This window comes from Aptenodytes forsteri, unplaced genomic scaffold (assembly GCF_000699145.1).
Source record: "Aptenodytes forsteri isolate BGI_AS27 unplaced genomic scaffold, ASM69914v1 Scaffold265, whole genome shotgun sequence".
Classification (NCBI taxonomy): Eukaryota; Metazoa; Chordata; class Aves; order Sphenisciformes; family Spheniscidae; genus Aptenodytes; species Aptenodytes forsteri.
Genome location: NW_008796175.1, coordinates 2,816,969 through 2,836,981, shown reverse-complemented (window position 1 = coordinate 2,836,981; position 20,013 = coordinate 2,816,969). Strand labels below are relative to the sequence as shown.

The following is a 20,013-nucleotide window of genomic DNA, read 5'->3' as shown; positions in this document are numbered from 1 at the left end:
GTTTTGAACTCTTCCTGCCCAAGTGGACTCCCTACGCCCAGCAGTTGGGACAGAGAAACTGAAAGATCCTTGCAATAATACAATACCTTTTAAGAGAGGTCCCTCAGGTTTCCTAGTCCACATACACACACACATATATATAATATATATATAATATCTCTCTCTATATTATATATAAATTACATATACAGATAAATAAAATGCTTTCTGCTGCCTGTCTCACTGTTCAGAGCTGCTAGACAGTCACACTTGGAAAAATGCCCCTGGAGCTCTGATACTAGCTCATGTGCTCAGAGTCCATTGTTTCACTTGTTTCTTACATTAGTCCTTAGCCGCCTCCTCCCATCTTGATTCTTGGTTTAGTTAATAATAATAATAATAATAATAATAAAAAACGACCTTGAATGGGTTCTCATCTGTCTCTAATGGAGCAGCGGGAAGGTCCATGCAGGAACGGTGGGAACAGTCACATGATGAATGAGATGAGTTCATCCCAACAAAAGAAACAGGACTAGAAAACTCAATTTTGCGACGATCTAAAAAAGGGGGCAGGAATAGTTTTCATATCCCCCCCCCTTGGGGCAGAGGGCTTGGGTGGGTTGGGACTTCAGAGATCTTCTGCTCACAGGGAAGCAGGTGGGGGACATCTTCAGAGTTTCTCTGGGGATGGGACCCAGATGTAGTGCCCGGACTGGTCCTCAATGATCTGTTTGATTTTGCTGTAAATCTCTTCAAGAGAGTCTCCTTGTACGATGGCTGGAAGAGGAGAGAACAAGCAAGACCTTGAGCATCAGGCAGTGCTGCGCCTTTCCTAGCCATGAGCTACAGGAAAGGCCTTCACTCTGCACCAAAGGAGCTGGTGCAGTGTGGCCAACAATTAATGAACGAGACAACCCGTGTCAAAGGAGCCGTAACAGGCGCACGATGACACAGAGGGTTAACCCAGCGTGTCCAAGGGGATTAGCGAGAGCTGATCCCATGCTGGCAGAGCTCCTCGCGCGCGTGTGAAGTGCCAGCCAGGTTCTCCACAATGGGCTGCTAATCAGCTTTGCAAACTGTGTCATGCCACCGTGCTGAGGCTGTGGGCAGCTGGCCCCGGCACTGCTGCTACTCCGCCGTGGTGAACAGGAGGGCCTCGTGCGGATTAGCCGGTGTGCGCTGAGCGCATACCCTGAGGTGCCGGATTTGTCCGTCCCCTCTGGTCGGCTGCTGAGGGCTCCTTGTGTTTGTTGCTTCCTCTGCTGCGGGGTGGGAATCACAGCACTGTCAGGCTGGAAAAGGCCAGCTTATGGCTGTCACTCCCAGCAATAACTCTCACCCAAAGACCAGTGGCAGTCTCGCTGCTTAGTACAGACACAACACAAAGCACTTCATTGTGCTTCCTACATCAGAAGAGGAAGATGCACATGGAGGGCCAAAGCTTTCTGGTAATTCAGGCTGCCTCTGTAGCCCAGCCAGGACCATCCTCCAGCATCTCTGTTCCCTCATTATAAGTTCCCGGCACAGAACTTGCTACAGCAACCATCTCTCTGCCCATTACCCACTTCTTTCAACAATGGGTTTCAGCCAAGGGTGTTCCTTGCCCAAGTCAACTTCAAACTCACTGTCTAGATGCACGATAGCATGCCAAGGGTCTGGCAAAACTGTGGCGTGCACTTCCTTTGTGCTCTTCCTGGAAGAGCAGCCAGCAGCTCTGGAAGTGCTGCCTGGGACAGGAGGTCTGGGGAAAGCTTTTACCCTGTTTGTACCCATATATTTGCTCAGCTGAGATCCATTTTTGGAAAATGTTCTGCTTGGGATTTTTCCCGGTAGCTGTTAGGTGGGTAATACAGGGTTTGGCAGGATTATCATTCCTCAACTTTAGAAGAAACAGTTACTGCACTGGAGGAAAGATGGAAGACCAGTTTCTCTGCCTCTTCGCCTGCCCATGATTTTCCAGAATTAATCATGTTACAAACACTAGTTCCTTAATGCACAAGGATGCCTGTGTCATGAGCAGCTCATCTCTGCAGGCACAAAGTGCCAGGCAGCCCCTGACTGGCTCTTCAAAGACTACTTAGGATGCCAGCCAAACTTCCAGTCTTTTTTGGGGAGGTGTTTTGTAATAACTCAGGACAGTCTCCACCATTTAAGTCACTAATTTTTTACCTTGCCTCTTTAAAATGACTCTTGTTTCCTTTTGAAAATGCTCCCCTTTTCCCCCGTGCAGGGAGTTTTATCTCCTGTAGCCTTGTAGCACCCTGAATCTACGCTGTGCTTCCCCTGCCTGGGGATTTTTTATTTTTTTTATTACTATTAAAGTTGGCAGTAAGCTTTCACAAACTCGGAAAATCCTGCCTGACAACTTGTCTCCTTCTCTAGAGCTGGTTTACTCTTATCCACTGATCTTGGAGCAGTCCCTTTGCAGAGCCCTGCTGGCAAAATGCCATTTCTTTTTTGCTTTGATGAAGCTGGACATTTTCCCATGACCCTGCAGTAAGACAGTGCTGGTAGAGAGGTCACAACTGCCAGCTGGAAACATAAAATAAATCGGATACAAGCCTGCTCAGAACACTCACCTGTAAAATACTCTCCAAACTCTTGCTCGAGTTTCATGGCTTTGTCAAAGACCTTGTTGGCCTGTTCATACGTCTGTCTCCGGTTCATCTCCCTGCCGTGTACAAAAAATAGAAACTTAGCTCCTTTTCTTAGCAATGAACAGAAGCAAAAATAGCCCACAGAGCCGGGGTGCCCGGGAAGCCTTTGCACACCAGGAATGGAAGCTGTGCAGGACCCAGCTCTCAAAGGTAGGACCCTTCCCCACATGCTCTTTGCTGCCCTGGCACTTCATCTCAACTTCCAACAGTTCTTCCCATCGCCACCCCCCGCCCCTTTCACTATAGCATAGAAGTAGACTCAAATCCAGACAATCCTCCGAATTTGCAAGACCACTGCAGAAGTCTCCCTGCTTTTCCAGAGCCTGTCAACACCCTCCTTGCCTAGGTTTCCTCATCTTCATACAACACCCAAATAAGCAATTCGACCCTTTCTGGCTTGAGAAGGGGTTTTCCCAGTCCCCGTGGTGCCAGCAGAGTCTCTTCTGATCTCAGAGTCCATCTCTAGCTACTGAATCTCCTCACAGATAATATTCTCTGCTGCTTCTCGGAAGAGTTGCAAGCTCAGCTCTTACGTCCTTTCCAGCCTGCACTCTCCAGGGCCAGGAGCAGCAGGACAAGCAGAAGGTCCCCCTTAGGCTCACAGGAAATGCCTCCCCTCTGCTCCCCGGGGCTGTCCTGGCTCAGCCACCATCCAGCTGTGATCCACCACTACGGGCTGCCGGCAGCTCTCCTGGCTGGACTTGGGGCCCAGGTGAGCAGGTTACATCAGGCACATTTGGGAGCGTTTTTAGATTTCCCATGGATAATCCTCTTTGGGCCAAACAAAGGGCTTTAAGCCGGAGCAATCCATGGTGCCTAGATGCACCATGGCATTAGATGTGGAGGGACACCACAGAGACAGCAATGGGCCCAGCTCCTCTTAACAAGGGACAGGTTCAGCACCAGTAGCAACTTCCGCTGCTTTCTAAAAAGCAGAGGCAGCAGACATACAAACTCCTGACATGCCAGAGCTGCTCACCCTGGAGAGGCACAGAACATGGTGTTGCACTTACATGAGAGCTTCGATGGATTTTGGTTTGATGAAAATGGCAATGGGATAAAGTTGTGCTTGTTGCAATCTCTTGATAGCATTGCCAGACACATCCAGGATGCAGTGTTTCCCCTGGAAAGGAGACAATCAGGATCAGACCTACCCACACAGTCTACTCTGTGCAGAAAACAGCCTGTTCATACAGATGTGCTTAGGGAAGAGAGGAGCCACAGAGATGAAACACCAGTCCTGAGACACAAGCCAACTCCCAGTGGCCTTACGTTCCTGCCTGCTTAGGGCAGGACAGCAGCACAGCAAAGGGACTGAATCTTTCTCTGAACACGTGAAACAATTTACAAGCCATTGGTACACTCCAGTACTCCTGTGGAGGAAATGCCGCTGCCTCAAGGAGGGCAGCTGGGCACCTTTGCCCTGAGAGCTCCCAGGCATGAGGCTGGTGACGCCAGTGCCAGGCTTTTGGGTGGAGTTTGGATGACAGAGGTACAACACCGAGGTGGAATAATGCGGCTGAGAAAAGCAGCCACATGGCTTGGCAGGACTCCGGAGGGAGGAGAGGCTTGTGCCGTGCTTGCTTAATGTGGTTACAGCCCTTTGTTAACAACACAGGCAGACCATGGGAACTGCCAAACACACCTGGGTTCGGGCTGGATGCGTCCTGGTCCCAGGAATGCCACCCGACACTCACCCTCTCCGCTACTGCTCGCACTGACTGAATGCTCGTCCCATAGAGATTGTCATTGAACTGCCCAGCCTCTATGAACTTGTTGTCCTGGATGTCTTTCTCCATCTGTTCACGGGATACGACGAAGTGGTAGTCTTGTCCATCCACCTCGTTCTCGCGCCGAGGCCTGGTAGTGTCTGGAGGAGAGCAGGCATCATGAGTGAACCCAGAGTGATGCATGCCAAACCTCCCGAGAGGGAGAAAACCCTCCCATGCTCCTAGGCCCCCTCCCCACACTGCAGGCTAGACCCTGTAAGTAGCAGAGCCACCCCTCTCCCCTTCCTCCAGCAAGAGCACCAAGTGCCAGCTGGGACTTACGTGGCACACAGGAACCAAACTTGTGTGGGAATTCGGAGATGAGGTCATCATTAATCCGGTCCTTTGTTGGGCCCAGGATGATCACCGGCCTCGCATAGTGAACTGCGAACAAGAGCCACAACCTGAGGACCTGTCTGTGCTGTGGGCAGCTGACCCTGTTGCCACTTTTGGCATCAACCTGCCCTCTCCCTGCTGGCAGTGGGTGCTACTGCTCATATGGGCACCCAAAAGCGCCTCCTCCATGTGAGTTTACCTCCTCCTGGTCACTGTCAACATCTCCTTCCCATCTGACCCAAACCATCTGTGCAGCTCTGGGAAAGATGCTGCGGGTCTCTGGGGTCACAGATCAGCAAAGCTGCTCCCTCGCTCAGGGCAGGAGCCAGACAACTGGGACAGCTGGGCGAGGGTGCCACGGAGCTGGGGGAGTGATGGGAGCCTAAGAGTCTGAACCAGCTTCTGGCAAGGAAAGACCACCGAGACTGGGACTATTCAGCCTGCAAAAGGGTCTGTAGGGATTGAGCATCAAGCAGGATTAAACACTGAGGGCTGGGGGTCGCTTTGCAGCAGGGACCTGGCCCAAGGCAGGGACGGATAATCCCGTCCTCAGCTGGGGACTAAAGCCCAGCTCAGTTTTAGCTCTGGATCTCTCCCTTGGTCTTGCAGGTCAGGTCACAAGTCTTTTCTGTTGATTAAAGAGGGGTGATCAAGGTCAGGGAAAGCCCCGCAAGGCAGCGTGCACACCTGGCTCCCCTGCTGCACGCAACAGACAAGAAACTCCACTCGTGTTCACCTGGTGTTGTGCTGGTACATCAGAGGAGGGGAGGAGGTCGCACCAGTCACCCTGGCTGTGCCAGGGACACAGGTGCAAGAGCAGGCACGGGGCAGCTCAGCGCCAGGACTTACTTTCTTGCCGTGTCACTGGCTCATATGACAGGATGGTGTCCTCTTGTCCTTCTGCAACAGAGCCAGGGAGAGGCAGGTGAGTGCTTGCAGCAGCTTTCCAGCCCCTCCACACCTGCGGGGAGCTCGCTCCTGCCCCCACCAGCCTCCCACAGCCCTGGGGACACCTCCAGGCTGCCCCTGTCACACCGCCAGCTGATGTGGAGTGTGACAGGCATGCAGTTACTAGCCCTTGATCCACGTTAATTATTCACATCCCAGCTCTAGGTCAAGCCTCCTCTTTCCCTCCCTGCCGCTACAGGCTTGGGGCCCATTGGGATGCACCGTGCTCCCTGCAGGGTGGACAGCGGATGTGCTGCAGATATTTAGAAGACCCGCCAGGGATAAAGGGAGCATTCGCTGCAGCTGGACCCCCATGCTCTTGTACAGGCTTGGGCTCCAGGAGCCACCTATGCTACAGACCCAGCCTCCGGCCATTGCTTCCCGCAGGAGGCACCGAAGATGGGGGACCACCATGGTCTGGGAACCCACCACCCAGCCTTGGAGCACAGCCCTGCAGCCAGGAGAGAGCAGGGAAGCAGGCAGGCTCACTCCTGCCTCCCAGCCCCTACTCGCCCCGTCCCTGAGGAGGGAGCTGGCCACAGCATCTCAGTGTCACCAGCAGGAAGGACCAGCCTCTGAACAGAACCACCACTGGGACAAGACAAAATGGAAGTGCCAAAATGTGCACACACACACGTGCACAGGGGCAAGAGAGCAGGAGAGACGCACACTTACTGGAACTGCTCTCGCTGTCACTGGTGTTTGATGTCACGCCCTCTGCAAAGCAACCAGAGAGACCCCCTTCAGAAGGAGCAGGGGAGGAAGGCACAGGGGCACCCCGGCTATCACCCAGCACTACTGACCCAGGGCAGGGCAGCACAGGCCTCCCGAAAAACCCGTGCCCCAGCACCCACAGGGATGAGCCTGTGCTGCATGGGCAGGGCAGCATCTCTCACCCTTTGCTGGGAAACCAGGGACATGCAGGGGGACGCATGGCTACTCTGGGAGAAGGCGGGGATGCCAGGAGGGGGCTGCCTGGCAGGCGCAGGCAGGCATGTGCAGGCGCTGGTGCTGGCAGGGGGAGCGGGTGCAGCATGCACACAGGGGGCAGGGGAGGGCATGGCTCCACACCGGCACAGGGACGGGGGAGCCTACCTCTGGGGATGGGGCTGGGACTCACAGAGACAAGACAGTGACAGGGTGGGACAGAGTTTGGGGCTTTGCTTGCTCAGGCTGATCCCAGTCCTGCGACCACCCCACAGAGGCTTGCTGGCCGCTGCCTGCTCCCAATTGGACTCTGCACTGGTCAGGGGGGGTGTGGAGCTTGGCAGGGGACTCACGCCCAGCTGGGAGGGCTGAGGGGCTCCTGCCATCATTGTTTTGAGCTCTGGGTACATGGTGCCCCAGAGGAAGGTGGCAACACTTCAAAACGCTGTCACCCGCCCCACTCAGAGGGGATCTGTTGTGGTCACGGCCACCTCCCACCCGCACTGGCAGTGGCTCCGAGTCTCTGAGTGCTAAACCAGCAGCCAGCCCAGCTAGGAGCAGGAGGAAGAGGAGGATGAAGAGGTACAGCTCACCCTGGGTGCAGCGGGCAGCCCTCAGCTGGACGTGCTTAGGGCACAGCCAATACCCCCAAGCAAACTCCCCTGTCCCCTCCCGCGTGCAGCAGCAGCACCTCCTCAAGCCCAGCAGCCTCTGCCAGCAGACGTGGCATTCCCCAGCAGAGGAGCAGCGCCCTCAGGGCTCCTCCTTCCCCGCACCCAGAGAAGCACAGCTGCCCCGGCCGGAGCCCGGCTGTTCCCCAGGCACCACCAGGCATGCCAGCGATGGAAAGTGAACGATGCACATCGGAATTCAACTTACTCAGGTTCTTTGCTCCATAATAATCGTCACTTAACCCAGGGAAGTCCTGATTTCACAGACAGCGAGAGGGGGGAAGAAGGGGAGAGAAGAGAGTGCGGGAGAGGGCAGTCAGAGGGATGGGGGAGACAGAGCCAGACCAGCATTAGTGACAGGAGTGCAGAACGGCCCAGAGCTGCAACTGCAAGTGAGGTTAAATGTTTTCAGAGCTGACACCATCAGCCCGCTGCCAACGTCTCGCCTTGTGTGGCTGGCCCCCCCACCGAGCTCATCCTCTCTGCCAAAGAGCCCCCAAGGGCCACCCTGGGTCTGGGGAGGGCAGGGCAGCCACGGCAGCATCTGCTGGCACGGAGTGGTTGCAGCCCTGAGCTGCTGGCAAGCACAGCCGTGGTGTTTCTCCATGATGCCTCATGGGGTGTACTGGCAGGGCGCAGAGGCTCTGCACTCTCCTGGAACAGCCTGGCTGCTCTGGGGGGCAGGCACAGCACAGCCAGTCCTCTAACGCACGGCAGGGGGGCACATTTTTCCCCATCTGCATGTGTTACCCGCCCATGCCCCAGTGCTTGCATGGGTTGTGGAAACATGGGGGAAGGACAACCCCACTGCAAGCTGGGATGGACAGGGGCAGAGCATGGGGAAGGAGCTGGCTGCAAGTCTGTGACATGGGCTGGCGAAGAGCATTGCCTGCCCCGTGCTGTACGTCACTGCAATGCAGGGATCGCTGAGAGCAGCGCCCCAGCGAGTCCCCAGCTCCAGCATGGAGCTGACTGGAGCCCAGCCATGTCCAGGCACTACGAGAGATACCCAGACACACAGACTTAACCTTCACTGCAGGCCAGAGGCTTGCGCTGGCTGCTAAGCTCACTGGAAGCTGGTGCCAGCCTGACACAGGCAGCAGAGGGATACGGGCAGCCCCCAGAACAGCTCAGCATCAACCTCCTGCTTCTGCATCACACCCAGAAGAGCCACCGGAGGGGAGGGGATGTGCTCGCTGCACTGGCACCAGGGCAGAGACACTGCTCTGCCTTGCCCACCTCCTCTTCCCTGAGGTGCAAGGACCACGGCTCTCTGTCTGGACGCTTGCTGAAGGAGTGGATGCAGTTTACCATCTGGAAGGAGGAGGGGCTGGGTTTGGCGAGCAGCTCCAGTGCTGCCCACATCAGGATTTGGGGCAACAAGCTGAATTCCCTGCCCTTGCTGGGAGCCCCAGGGTGCTGCCAGGTGAGAGCTGGGGACCCCCCCCAGTGTCTGCAGCCAGCTACCAAAGATGTGCCTCAGTCGTGGGTGGGCAGCTCCTCCACCAGCGAGGGCATGGCTCCCTCATGCCCACAGGGTTTAACCCATGGGAAGGGCTCTCAGACGAGAATACGTAGCTGCAAGTCACTTCTAGGGGAGATGGAGAGCGCAGCCGGGACCTCCCCAGTCCCTCAGCCCTGACGGGGACAGAAGAAGCTCTGCAGGAGGTGGCCAGCCCCTCGCTTGGAGGGGAGCAGCCCTTGGCAGGCAGAGGGAGCAGAGCCCACAGCAGAGGGGGGAGAGCAGGGGGAGGCAGAGCAGGGGGTCGGGCGGGTGTAAAGTTGGATGAAAGGATGAAGACATTGAACATGAGAGAGAGAGAAAGAGAGCACCAGCCCGCAGCCGTTGCTTTCGTTTCAAGCTCTGGTTTCTCCCTAGCTGCTGGCACGACTGTGGAGCACAGACCCAAAACATGGGCAGATGCCAGGACCCCTGGCTACAGAAACGTGCCGAATCTCTCCCCCCAAGGCAGGGGACCTGCGGGTTGCACGCTTGCCCTCTCTGGCCAGCTGCTACTTACGTTCCTGTCCGCTGCTCTCCTGGGCCAGGTTCTCTTTGCTCTTGTAAAATGGAAACTTTCGAGAGAGGCGGAAACTCTTTTTACGTTTCGTTTTGATCGACTGAAGAACATGGAGATGGAAGGGAGGACAGAAAAAACAATGGTGTTTAACACATGTGGGAAAAATTAAAGTGAGGAGACAATGAGGAGCTGTGTCAGGGCAATTACCCTCAAATGAAATTATGGAGATTACATGAAAACTGTAATGCAGGAAAAAAATTAAGCGTGGAGAAAAACATGTGGTAGGGATGCTGGGAAGCTGACGGGGCAATCAGCAGCTCTGCAGGGGTAGCCAGGTGTTCTCCCTTCCTTATCTGCCCACTAAGTGCTCCACGTGAGGGTTGAGGGCAGCTACCTTCACCTGCATGAGCTGCCTGCAGTCAGCTCCCAGCCACGGGCCGCGGTGGGACAGGCTCTGCTCCCCCACCACTCCAACCAGGGGTCCTTCCCCAGCGCTTTCGCACCATCCCGGGCTCCTCTGCTTACCCCCTGATTCGTGCCGAGCAGATGCAGGCCTGAGGCAGGTCCAGTCACACTGGTCTTTGCTTTGGGATTGCTCCAGCTGCCCCACCAGGAGCTCTGGCTGCTGGGACTAATCCTGCCCCCACTAGCTACCGGCTCTGGGCACCCCACTGAGCCCCAGCTTGGCACCTACCCTGTTGGACTCAATCATGCCAGTCCTGGCGTGGAATTTCACCGTTTTCAACCGTGCTCGCTCCTTCTTTTCCACCCTGATCAGAAGTTAAAGGGGAGAAAGAGCCGCTAGTCCCGTGCATGCAGCCTCCACGCCACCCGCTTGGCTCCCCAGGCAGCTCCGCACACCCTCGGGTGGTGGCCCTGTTGGTGAAGGGCAGCTCCTTCCCAGAGAGGGACGGAGGTGGAGCTGCCTGCCTGGGGTCTGGCCAAGGCCAGTGTCTGCAGGAGCAGGAGAGGGCACAAGCCAGCCTTCCCAGGAAGGGAGGGATGGAAGACAGATGTGGCTGGCTCTGCAGACCTGAAGGCAGTGGCAGCCAGCTCTTTTGCTCCCTGTGACTTCCCATCCCATGGGACCTGGTTCGCAGAGCTGGGCAGGTTGTCAGAGGACACAAGGAGCAGCCCATAGTCACTGCTGTGACTCTGTTCTCACTTGGAGCCCCAGACTGGCTAACACCAGCTCTCCATCCCCACGGGGACCACAGAGGGGGCTGAGCGCTCCCCTCCTCACCTGGAGTCTCACCCAGCTTTGGAGAACATCTCCCCAGGGAGACCTGCACGCAGCCCCAGCTTGCAACCGGGGTGCCCTTCACCCTGCACAGCCACGGAGGGGCAGGTGGGCTGGGACCACAAGGAGATCCCACCCTGAGCAGACCCCCGAGGGCTGCAGGGCTCATGGAGGCTGCGGAGCTCTAGGAGACACCACATGTGACAGCTCCTGCTGATGGTCACTCACCTTTTCTTGCTGGGGATGACCCCAATCTGCTCGCTCTCGCCGTGGAGTGTGACAAGCCTGGCTTGCCACCACTCATCGTCGGAGGCGTTGATGACATGCAGGATGTCCCCATAGGAGAAGCTGAGCCCCTGGCTGGGCAAGCAACTGTCCCGGGTCCGGTCGTAGTCAAACAGGGCTCTGCAGAGGAGCAGAGAGAGGAGTGATGCCTTCCCCAAGCACGGCCAGGCAGCAAGGGCAGCAGCACTACCGACCTTCCGGGGCACTGCCACCTTCATACCTTAAAGGATTTAAACCCAAACTTTGGGGAAGCCTTCTGCCGAGGCGAGCGGTGCTGTGCAGCCACCAGCACACCCCTCCCGCTGGCAGGATCAGCACAAGCCCCAAAGCATGCAACACAGGAATAACAGTGCTGGACCAAAACAACTCACTCTTGACCTTAGCTGTGAGAGCCACGCAAACCACAGACGCATTGAAGGCGGCTGTGGTTAGCGAGCAGGCAAAGCTCACATGGCCTCAAGAAAGCAGCAGCGTGCAGGAGGGCAGCGGGGAGCGGGGCTGCTTCCCCACCATGGGGAGCCAAGGAGCGGGATGGGAAACATCAGACCCCACTGCTGGTGGGCGGTTGCACAGGCAGAGACCACGGGGCGCTTTGAGCATGCACTTTATTTACGTACAGGGGTACATTAGTCCAGAGTCTGTGAATTAGGAACGCATCTGAGGGTATATATATCTGCTTCCACAAGTGATCCTTTTCAGTCTCCTAAATACTTCCCCTGAGAACAGTTTATTTAGTTTAAAATTATCTTCAATATTAAACTAACCAGCTACAGAAAAGTTTGGGTGTTTTTTTTTTTTTTAAACTAGAGGAGCACTAACACCCTTCCTGCGCACACAGCACTGCAGCCCGTACCCACAAGCTGCTCTCAGCGGCTTCGCATGCAACTCGTTCTACTAATGTCAGATCTCAAACCGCGCCTGCTTTGATATATCCACTTTGCAACAAACCAAACCAAGGGAACAGTCACTAAAAGCACCACTGCTGGCAGCACAACCCCTGTGTTCACTCCTGGGATATCAGCCCCGCTCACCCCCCAGCCCAACACGAGCCCAGCACCGCAAACACTGGCTGGCTGCTGGTTTAACCCTGGCACTAACAAGCCTTCCTCAACCAGGAGAGACACCCTCTGCCCTGCTCATTACCCCCTTCCACTGCAGGGACTCCTAAGGGGGTCTGAAAGCACATGGTGCAAATGGGAGGGCCACAAGAGACCATGTGGCAGGTCCCCATGGAGCAGCAGAGCTGGGAGGGCACTTCTTCAGCCAGATCCCTGCTCCAGCACTGCCATGGGAGCGCTGGGCGATGAAACCTTTCAGGTCATTTGGGACTGGGTCAAGGCAGCCAGTCTCGAATGGGGAAGAGGAGAAGAGGGGCTGCCCCATGGCTCAGGGAGGGCTCTTTGGGACGAGACCCGATGCAACCCTATGCATCCAGGTACATCCAGCCACCGGGTTGCTCCCCCTTTCTCAGTTTGCTCAGGGCTGGGGCAGCTCTCGTGCTTGGTCCCTCTGCACCCAAGCGCAGCCCCCAGCATGCTGGAGCCGGCAGCAAAGCACCACAGGGTGCTTTGGCCGGAGGCAAGCAAACCTCGCAGGCAGCTCCTGGCCAAAAGATAAGGCTGTGCATGGCCGGCAGGCCCCTGTGAGGCCAGCGCTGTCAGGAGCGAAGCATGAGCCAAGGCCCTGGGGAACTGGTCAGGCCGGTTCCTGAACCCAGGCGGGCTGCGGGGAGCCCTGCCCACACCCCGCACCCTGCCCTGCAGAGCAGCACTGGCCCCGCACCTCCCTGCCTCCTCCCACAGCAGCCACTGGCATCCCAGGGCAGGCACAGCAAGATTTGTGCAAGGGCCAGACACCTGCGAAGCAGAGGCATGAGGCATTTGCTTCCCCAAGGCGCGATGCTCCTGGAGACCAGTCCCTAGCTGTGTTGGCACCCAGGACCCATTGTGGCTGGGTGCTCCCTGGGGCGCACAGGGTGCAGGGGCCAGATGGCAGCACGGGTGCTCTGCTCTGCCCCTGGGCTGGCTTGCGGCACAAGCAGCCAGGAGAGCAGATGGTTTGGCTGGAGGGCAGGGGAGCAGTGCCAGGGACTTGGCACGGCCTCCTTCTGGTGCCCAGGCACAACGCCTGCCTGACCCCCATGCCCGCCTGGCACGGCCCCAGTGCCGGCAGACTTTGCCCTGCGGCAGCGCAGGCAGGCAGCATGCAAACCTGCCTCGCCCCTGACCCTGCTGCACAGCTGCAGCTCTGAAACACGTGGTGAGCGCTGGCACCCCCAAATCGGCTCCAGCAGGCACTCAGATGCCCAGCTCCAGCCCCATCAACAGCACGCGGGGTGCAATACAGCCTCACAGGGCTGACTCAAGCAGTTGGGTAGCAAGTCCTGTAATTGATGTCCTGTCCACAGCGCAGCAGCTCAGCTGGTTTCGGGTAAACTGTGCTCGAAACTACCCCGCCCAGAAGGGTTGGGGCAGCCCAGGTACCTGGTGGCTCTCACAAGCACGTTTGCGGGATGTGTGGCCACCACAGCCAGGGAGGGTTGGGAAGGGCCATGCTGGGGGAAAAGCTCTCCCCTGTGATCACCCTCTCAGCAAGGCACTGCCCACCTGCCTTCTGAAGCCACCTGGGTGTATGTGAGGGGACACAGTGCTGCAGAGGCCACCAAAGCCACGTGGAGGGATGCATCAAGAGATACAAGATACTACAAGCAGCCTGGAGGCAGCGGGGAGCGCTCTGGCTCACAGGCATACCCCAATATGTGCAGCACCTATCCAGGCAGGGAACAGGAGACTCACAGGCTCAACACAAGCTGGACCCAGCCTAAACCCCGCTCCACCCACAAGGGTATCCATGGGACAGCAGGGGAGCGAGGGCAGGACTAGCAAGAAGAAGAGAACGGCACCCACCTCATTGCACACCCCCAGCACAGAGCCCCAAGATGCTAAATCAAGCAAGATGCCTGCAGAGCCTCACAGGAAGGTGTGAATTGCAGGAACCCAGAGCTGCAGCTCTCCCCTCCTGCCAGGCCAGGCTTGCACCGGGTCCAGCAACAGCTTGAAGCCCCTCTGCATGGAGCAGCCATGCAGTGGGAGATGCAGGCTGAGGCTGATGCAGCCTTGGCCCTTGTCATCCTTCCCACAGGGAAGAAGCAGCATCCCCTGCTCCTGCCAGCCCCCACCTGCAACAGGCTGTGTAGGGCGAGAATCTACAGGATTATTTTAATTACCAAGTTAATATTACTCATTAGCTGTCACCCCACTCGCGCTGTGGCAGGCAGGAGGTGGCAGGAGGCAGGCAGCGAGCAGGGGCTGCCCTGGCGGCACAGGACTTGCAGCAGTTAGAGCTGCACGGCTGCTTAACCCCTGCCTGTCCCGTGCCTGGCTCCGGACCAAAAGCACATCGAGGGCTCAGAGCAATAATCCTCCTAAGAGCTCATCTCCCCTCCAGCCAGATCCTGCCACAGGAATGGCGAGAGGAGACGGGGAGAAGCCTGTTAGCAGGGAGTGGTTCGAGGAGAGCGCCCTGAACGCTGCCCTGAGCGGAAGCGGCGCTGGATGCCTTGCATTTCCCTGTTTCCCAGTGGTCCCCAGTGGGTCAGCCTGGCCAGCAGCCGCCCAGGGCTCTGTAGAGACACCAGTGCTTTCCAAAGCAGAGCAGCCCTTGGAAGAGGCACTTGAGTGCAGAGCACCCAACCTCAGCAAACCAGTTCAAAAGCACCCCTCTCCCTGCTGCACCCTCTGGGCTTCATGATGCATCTCTCACACTCACTTCCCTGGCCTCCGAAATACCCGTCCACAGAGGTGCTGCACAGCCCAGGCTGAACCATCCCACCCTGCATCCTGCATTGTGGGAATATACCCATCCCACCCGCCTCCAGATGCCTGGAGCAAGAGGACAGGCAGGGGGGGCTGAGCCTTACCGGACATAGAGCGATCTCTTCTCGCTTGTCCGGAGCGAGCCGGAGCCGGAGCTCATGCTGCTGTTCATCATCTGCTCTCTCAGATCGTGGATCTTTGACTCGAAGCGGCTGTACTCTGCGGGGAGAGAGGTGGTCAGTGCAGGCAGGAACTGCCCCCAAGCCACCACCCAGCACCGAGCAGGGCGCAACTGGTAAGCGCCGAGAGAGGCAGTGACTGCCTGTCCGTGGGGCATCTTGCCCATGAGCACGTCTGTCCCCGCACACGAGGGAGGACGAAGCCGAAGAGGCTGCAGCACCCTGCGGGAGTCCAGGCAGGGCATCCGGAACAGGCAGGGCACTGGCTGCTCCCAAACCCACCCCAAACCCTCGCACAGGCAGCTTGGGAAAGGGCTGCTGAGACCTCCACTACTACTGAGCTGCAGCTCAGCGAGGGAACGGCTGGGCAGGGCTCAGCAAGCCACTGACCTACAGAGCAGTTCAAAATGTGCAGAGAAAGAGAGCCCCTCCAGGCGATGGTCACTCACCAGCTGGAGCAGCAAGGCACGACTGCAGCTATCGGGGGGTCCCCACCCACCGCTCTGCTGGCAGCAGAGCCCCTCTCCCCAGGAGGCATGGGGAAAGGGGAGGCAAAGCATGGTCCCCGCCCATGGAAGGGGAGCGGAGAGGAGGAATTCACCTTTCGCTCATACATCTCGGCAGCAGAAACCCACAGGAGGAGCCGGGGGACCCTCCAGAAGCCGCCACCGCCACCTCCCTGCTGAGTGGCTGGACGGGAGCAGCCACCACCCCGGCGCCTGCCACCGTGCCAGCTCGACCTTCAGCCGGGTGTAAAGGTCGGGCCAGCAAGCAGAGGGCGGAGGCTCCAGCCCTGCTTACCCAGGGCTGACCGGGGAATGTTTGCCAGGCAGCAAGCAACTGCAGCACCAGGAAAGCTGCTGGTACTGCCACAGCCCACCCTGGCAGTTCTCACCCAGTACCATTGATTTTGTCCCCTGGGCACACTCGGCAGTTACATCCCCATGGCCCAGCAAGAGGAGACCAGTCTCATCTCTGCTGTAAGACTTGTCTAGAAAGCCTTCTCCACAACCCAGCAGTTTAGATGTGGTTTGGGTTTTTGTTTTGTGAACCGGAGCACAGCAGCTCAGCAGCAGAGGCAAGCTCTTGCTGTAGAGCGGAGCCCCAGCTGTTTGGGGGATTGTGCAGGCTGCTGCCTGGCCTGCAGAGCTGCATCACACAGGGTTAGCGAGAATGCACATGCTAAGCTTAGCACTGCTAAGAACACTGCGGGCTGCATTTGAGAGCCAGCCCCTCACCGTGCAAGGGGAGAGGCGACTCTCAGTGCAGATGAGTGCGGGGCTGGGGTTATGCAGTTGCAGCTCGGCATTTCCTGACTCTCCAGCCCTTCACTCTGCAGCCAGACCCACCTGGGCATCCCCCTCCCGCACCCAGCTGCCAAAGATGCATTTTTACTTAAAGACTGGGAAAAAAAAAAAAAGGTGATACACACAAAAATCGCCAAGCAGCACACAGAAACTCCACATGAAGCCCCTTCCCCTGCCACGGGACATCAAGAGGTACCTCATGCCAGGCAGGGTCAGCTGCTTAATGCGGAGGTCACTAGACCCCCGCTGACCCTGGCTGCCCCACACTGAGGGGCACCCACTGCCCCCACCTGCCTTCCTGCTAGCAGAGGGAAACGCAGAAGCAGCCAGGCATGGGTAAGGCTTATTTTATAAGAAAACTGAATTCTGACACCAAAGCAGCACTTTTGAACTCACCAACCTGCACCGAGGTTTTACGGAGCTCCCGGCAGAGGGAGGTGAGCTTCATCCTGCTCTGCACCTCTCACCCCACACCAGGGTGGGCCACAGTGTCTGCGGTGCAGCTCATTCTGCCACCAGATGCCCATGAGCTCTTATATCCCAGAGGAGTATCTGTCAGAAGCAGGTACAGCTGCTCCGTAAACCCTCTTTGGTACGGAAGGGCTATTTCCCCTGGAAAGCTGCTGAGCTGGGCACTACAACCCCCGTCCCCAGCCGAGTCATCCCAAACCCCACCAGCGGCACAGACTCTCTGCATACCCCGCACCAGGAGGACCACTGCTCCCTGCCACGTGGGCTCGCATCCCTCCCGTGACACCCTTCTCCACAAGAAGCCCAGTGTGGAGGATGCACTGCCCAGGATCAGGCAGGCAGCAAAGGGCAAAAGCAGGTTTAGCCGCCACTGGCATCAGGGCGGGGATGTTGGGAAGGCAACCTTTGGGTGCCACCGCCCTGCCAGCACCTGCGTCCCCTGCATGCAACCCAGGGGCACAGCTCTCAAACACCCCCACCTCAGCCAGGGCACTCCATGGAAAGGGACCTTCCAGATTTTGCTGGAGCAGCCATGCTGCTTGGAGGGACCGGGAAAAGCCTGCCAGCACAACAAGAAGCACAAGCCAGGCTGGATGCAGCAAACTGAAGAAGGACACAAGGGCTGCTCTGGCTTTAACCCCCAGAGAGCATATGCAATGACATCCTAGGAAGGGTCTCCCAAGGAGCCACCAACCTGTGCCTGCTCTGACTGCAGGAGGGCGCAGGCCGGAGGAGCAGTCAGCCCCAAAAGCAAACCTGCCACCTCCCTCCCAGCGCAGGGGAGGCAAGGTTACCCTGGGAGCAAGCACAGGATGCTCCCAGCTGCCACCGGCCCCCCCTTATCTGCATGCTGGAGCAGCCTCTGAGACAATTACCAGCAGATAATCCCCAGCAAGAAGTGCTCCTGCCTTTGCTCCCTGGCTCACAGCCACCTTGCCTCCACATCCTGGAAGGAGATCTCCCATGCAGCCAAAACTCGCCCGGGAAGCTTGCCCATGGCATGGCGGGGAGGTGAGCCATGGCTGATTCCCACCTCCCTGGCATTCCCACAGGACCCAGGTGCCGGACATGTTCAGGACACACTTATCAAGACTGAAAAATATGCAACAGGTGACCTGGCGCCTCTTGCTGCGAGTGCCACCGCGGCACTGTGCCATGCGCCAGAAGGGGCAGGACGTTTGCTATTCCCACTCAGCAACTCGATAAAAACACCACTCCACCCTCCTGCTGCTCTTCCCTTCCCAGGGTGCGGGTGCCCTTGGAGCTGGGCCTGATCCTGCACCGGGGGGTGAGCTCGGCACCGGGAGCAGGATACGGTCCTGCATGCCCAAGCATGTGCAGGTCGCAGACCATTAAGATCAGGCAGGGATTACCTGCCTGCACCGAGGATCCCCAGCACCGGCACATGCTCGTGTGGTGCAGCTGCAAATATACCCGGCAAAGCCAACAAGACGGTGGGTCTGCAGTTGATTTCTGGGCACCAGGAGACAGTGCAAGGGCAGAAGGCGCTGGTAGAGAGGGGAGCTGCATCAGAAAGCAATCCTCCAGCATGCATAAAGCCTTGTACGCATGCCCTGCTCTCTCTGGCACGCAAACCCGCCTGCCCAGGGCCAGGCCAGCTCCACTGGGCCATCAGCAGAGCCCTGGGATACTCGGCCACAAGCTCCAGTCCAGACACCTGCAAAAACTACCCCCAGCTCCATCATTCCCCTCCAGCCCAGCATTTTATTGCCCTGACCCTGCACACCTTCCAGCTGCGGGGTTAAAGTACAGACACCTCCCTGCACAGGGCACACGTGCCGCAGGCCCAGGCAAGCAGAGGGGAGCACAGCCATGGGGAAAGCTTGGAGGCTTTTAAAAATCACCCTGCGGCCCTGGCAATTCCCTTTGAGTGGCCAGCTCAGAGAAATGCAGTCACGTGAGTTTTTGTATTTTCAGGTGAGGAATATCAAGGCTTTGTTGCATGGGGCGTGAGGAGGGGGAATCGCCAAACCCAAGTGCTGGTGATAGCGGCAGGCAAAGGTCAGGGGAAGAAGTGCTCAAAGGGAAGGGACCTCACAAACAGGTCAGAGGCACCATCACAGGGAGCAGCCTCCTCCTTCTCCTTGACGGCACGCAGCAGTGGTGAGAGGCGTTGCACCAGGCGCAGGTCCTCAGAAGAAAGGCATGACGGCAGCTCCTCTTTCTATCCTTCCCTGGTTTTGTCTTTGCTTCTTTCCACTCCTAGTGCCTGGCAGGACCCCACAGGGAGGGCACCTCATCCCCTGAGATCTGCGCAAGCAGCCTTTCTGCTCCCTCAGAGGACCAGTGAGGTCAGATGCAGAGCATACGTGCACTCATTCAGCACCCCATGGGCAAGCTCTACCTGTGCTCACATACGAGAGACAGGTGCCATCCTCTGCTAGCAGGAAGGAACTTCTCAAAGCCCCTTTCCACTAGCATCTCCTCCTTTAGGCATCCTACAGTCCACCTCTCTGGCTCTTTCCACAGCCATGATGCACATAGAAAAGGCAAATATTTGGGAGCACACATGCCCTCGAGGGGCATGTGTGAGGTGAGGTGAGCCTCACCTGCACCTGGGGCTCATGCCAGGGAGACCTTTCTCCTTGGCTCCCAGGCCTTCCAGCGCGCTGAGGTCAACTCCCAAGATACAACAGTCTATGTTTCACAGCAGCAATGCTGCCTCCCAGGACAGCTGCAGCCAGTGTGCCGGGTGCTGCTGCCTGCACGTGCCAGGAGCCATCGCGGACCTGGAAAGCCACCGGGTACAAAGCACTGACATTTCAGCCTCGGTCTAAAGGGGTTTCAAAACATTTTGTCCTGCTTGACATTTAGGAACCACTCTTGGTTGGTGTCTTTGCCAAATCTCAAGTGGCAAAGGGAGCCAGAAATACAAGAACATTAAGTGCTTCCTGGAAAGAAAGAAAGAAAAAAAAAAAAAGCCAAAACAAACAAACCCCACACCCACAGCACACCCCTGAGTGGCACTAACGGCTCTGTGCCCCAATGGCCTCTGCCATGGGACGGAGGAGGAACAGCAGGGACAAGGACCCCCAGGGCACTGCCCAGCTATGCCACCGAGGAGGCACAAGGCAAAGGGCAGGCAAGCGGCAGCACGCTGGCCTCAGCAGAGAGGACCCAGAGCCGCTGGGGGAGAAAACCAGCAGGGCCCAGGAGAGACACCTTCATCAGGGGAAGTGAATTGCTGCATCCTGGCACTGGCACGGTGCCGCTCGGGACATGGTAACAGCACGGCAGCAGCCCCAGGAGCAGCTCCCGGCCCCTCGCCTGCCGGCGGGATGCCCTCCCCAGCGCTCGCCCTTCCAGCCCACAGGTGACGCTTCAGCCCTGCCAGCCGGGGAGGGTTTCGGTAGGCAGCTGCCAGCTCCCTTCCCGCAGCGGCCCGCC

The 20,013-nt window shown here is 57.6% G+C and overlaps 1 protein-coding gene across 1 annotated transcript in view; it reads right to left on the bottom strand.

The window, feature by feature from the left end:
* Positions 1 to 649: 649 nt before the first annotated feature.
* The window catches only part of DLG3 (discs large MAGUK scaffold protein 3), a 78,095-nt gene continuing 58,731 nt past the window's right edge, over positions 650 to 20,013 (bottom strand). Inside the window, exons 13-23 of the mRNA XM_019474195.1 lie at positions 14,753 to 15,002; positions 10,777 to 10,953; positions 10,003 to 10,078; positions 9,309 to 9,408; positions 6,365 to 6,406; positions 5,591 to 5,641; positions 4,688 to 4,789; positions 4,334 to 4,506; positions 3,650 to 3,759; positions 2,559 to 2,650; positions 650 to 756 (exon numbers count right to left, since the gene is read on the bottom strand). Coding sequence (XP_019329740.1) covers positions 650 to 756; positions 2,559 to 2,650; positions 3,650 to 3,759; positions 4,334 to 4,506; positions 4,688 to 4,789; positions 5,591 to 5,641; positions 6,365 to 6,406; positions 9,309 to 9,408; positions 10,003 to 10,078; positions 10,777 to 10,953; positions 14,753 to 15,002 — 1,280 coding nt within the window. The remainder of the gene's footprint in view (positions 757 to 2,558; positions 2,651 to 3,649; positions 3,760 to 4,333; positions 4,507 to 4,687; positions 4,790 to 5,590; positions 5,642 to 6,364; positions 6,407 to 9,308; positions 9,409 to 10,002; positions 10,079 to 10,776; positions 10,954 to 14,752; positions 15,003 to 20,013) is intronic.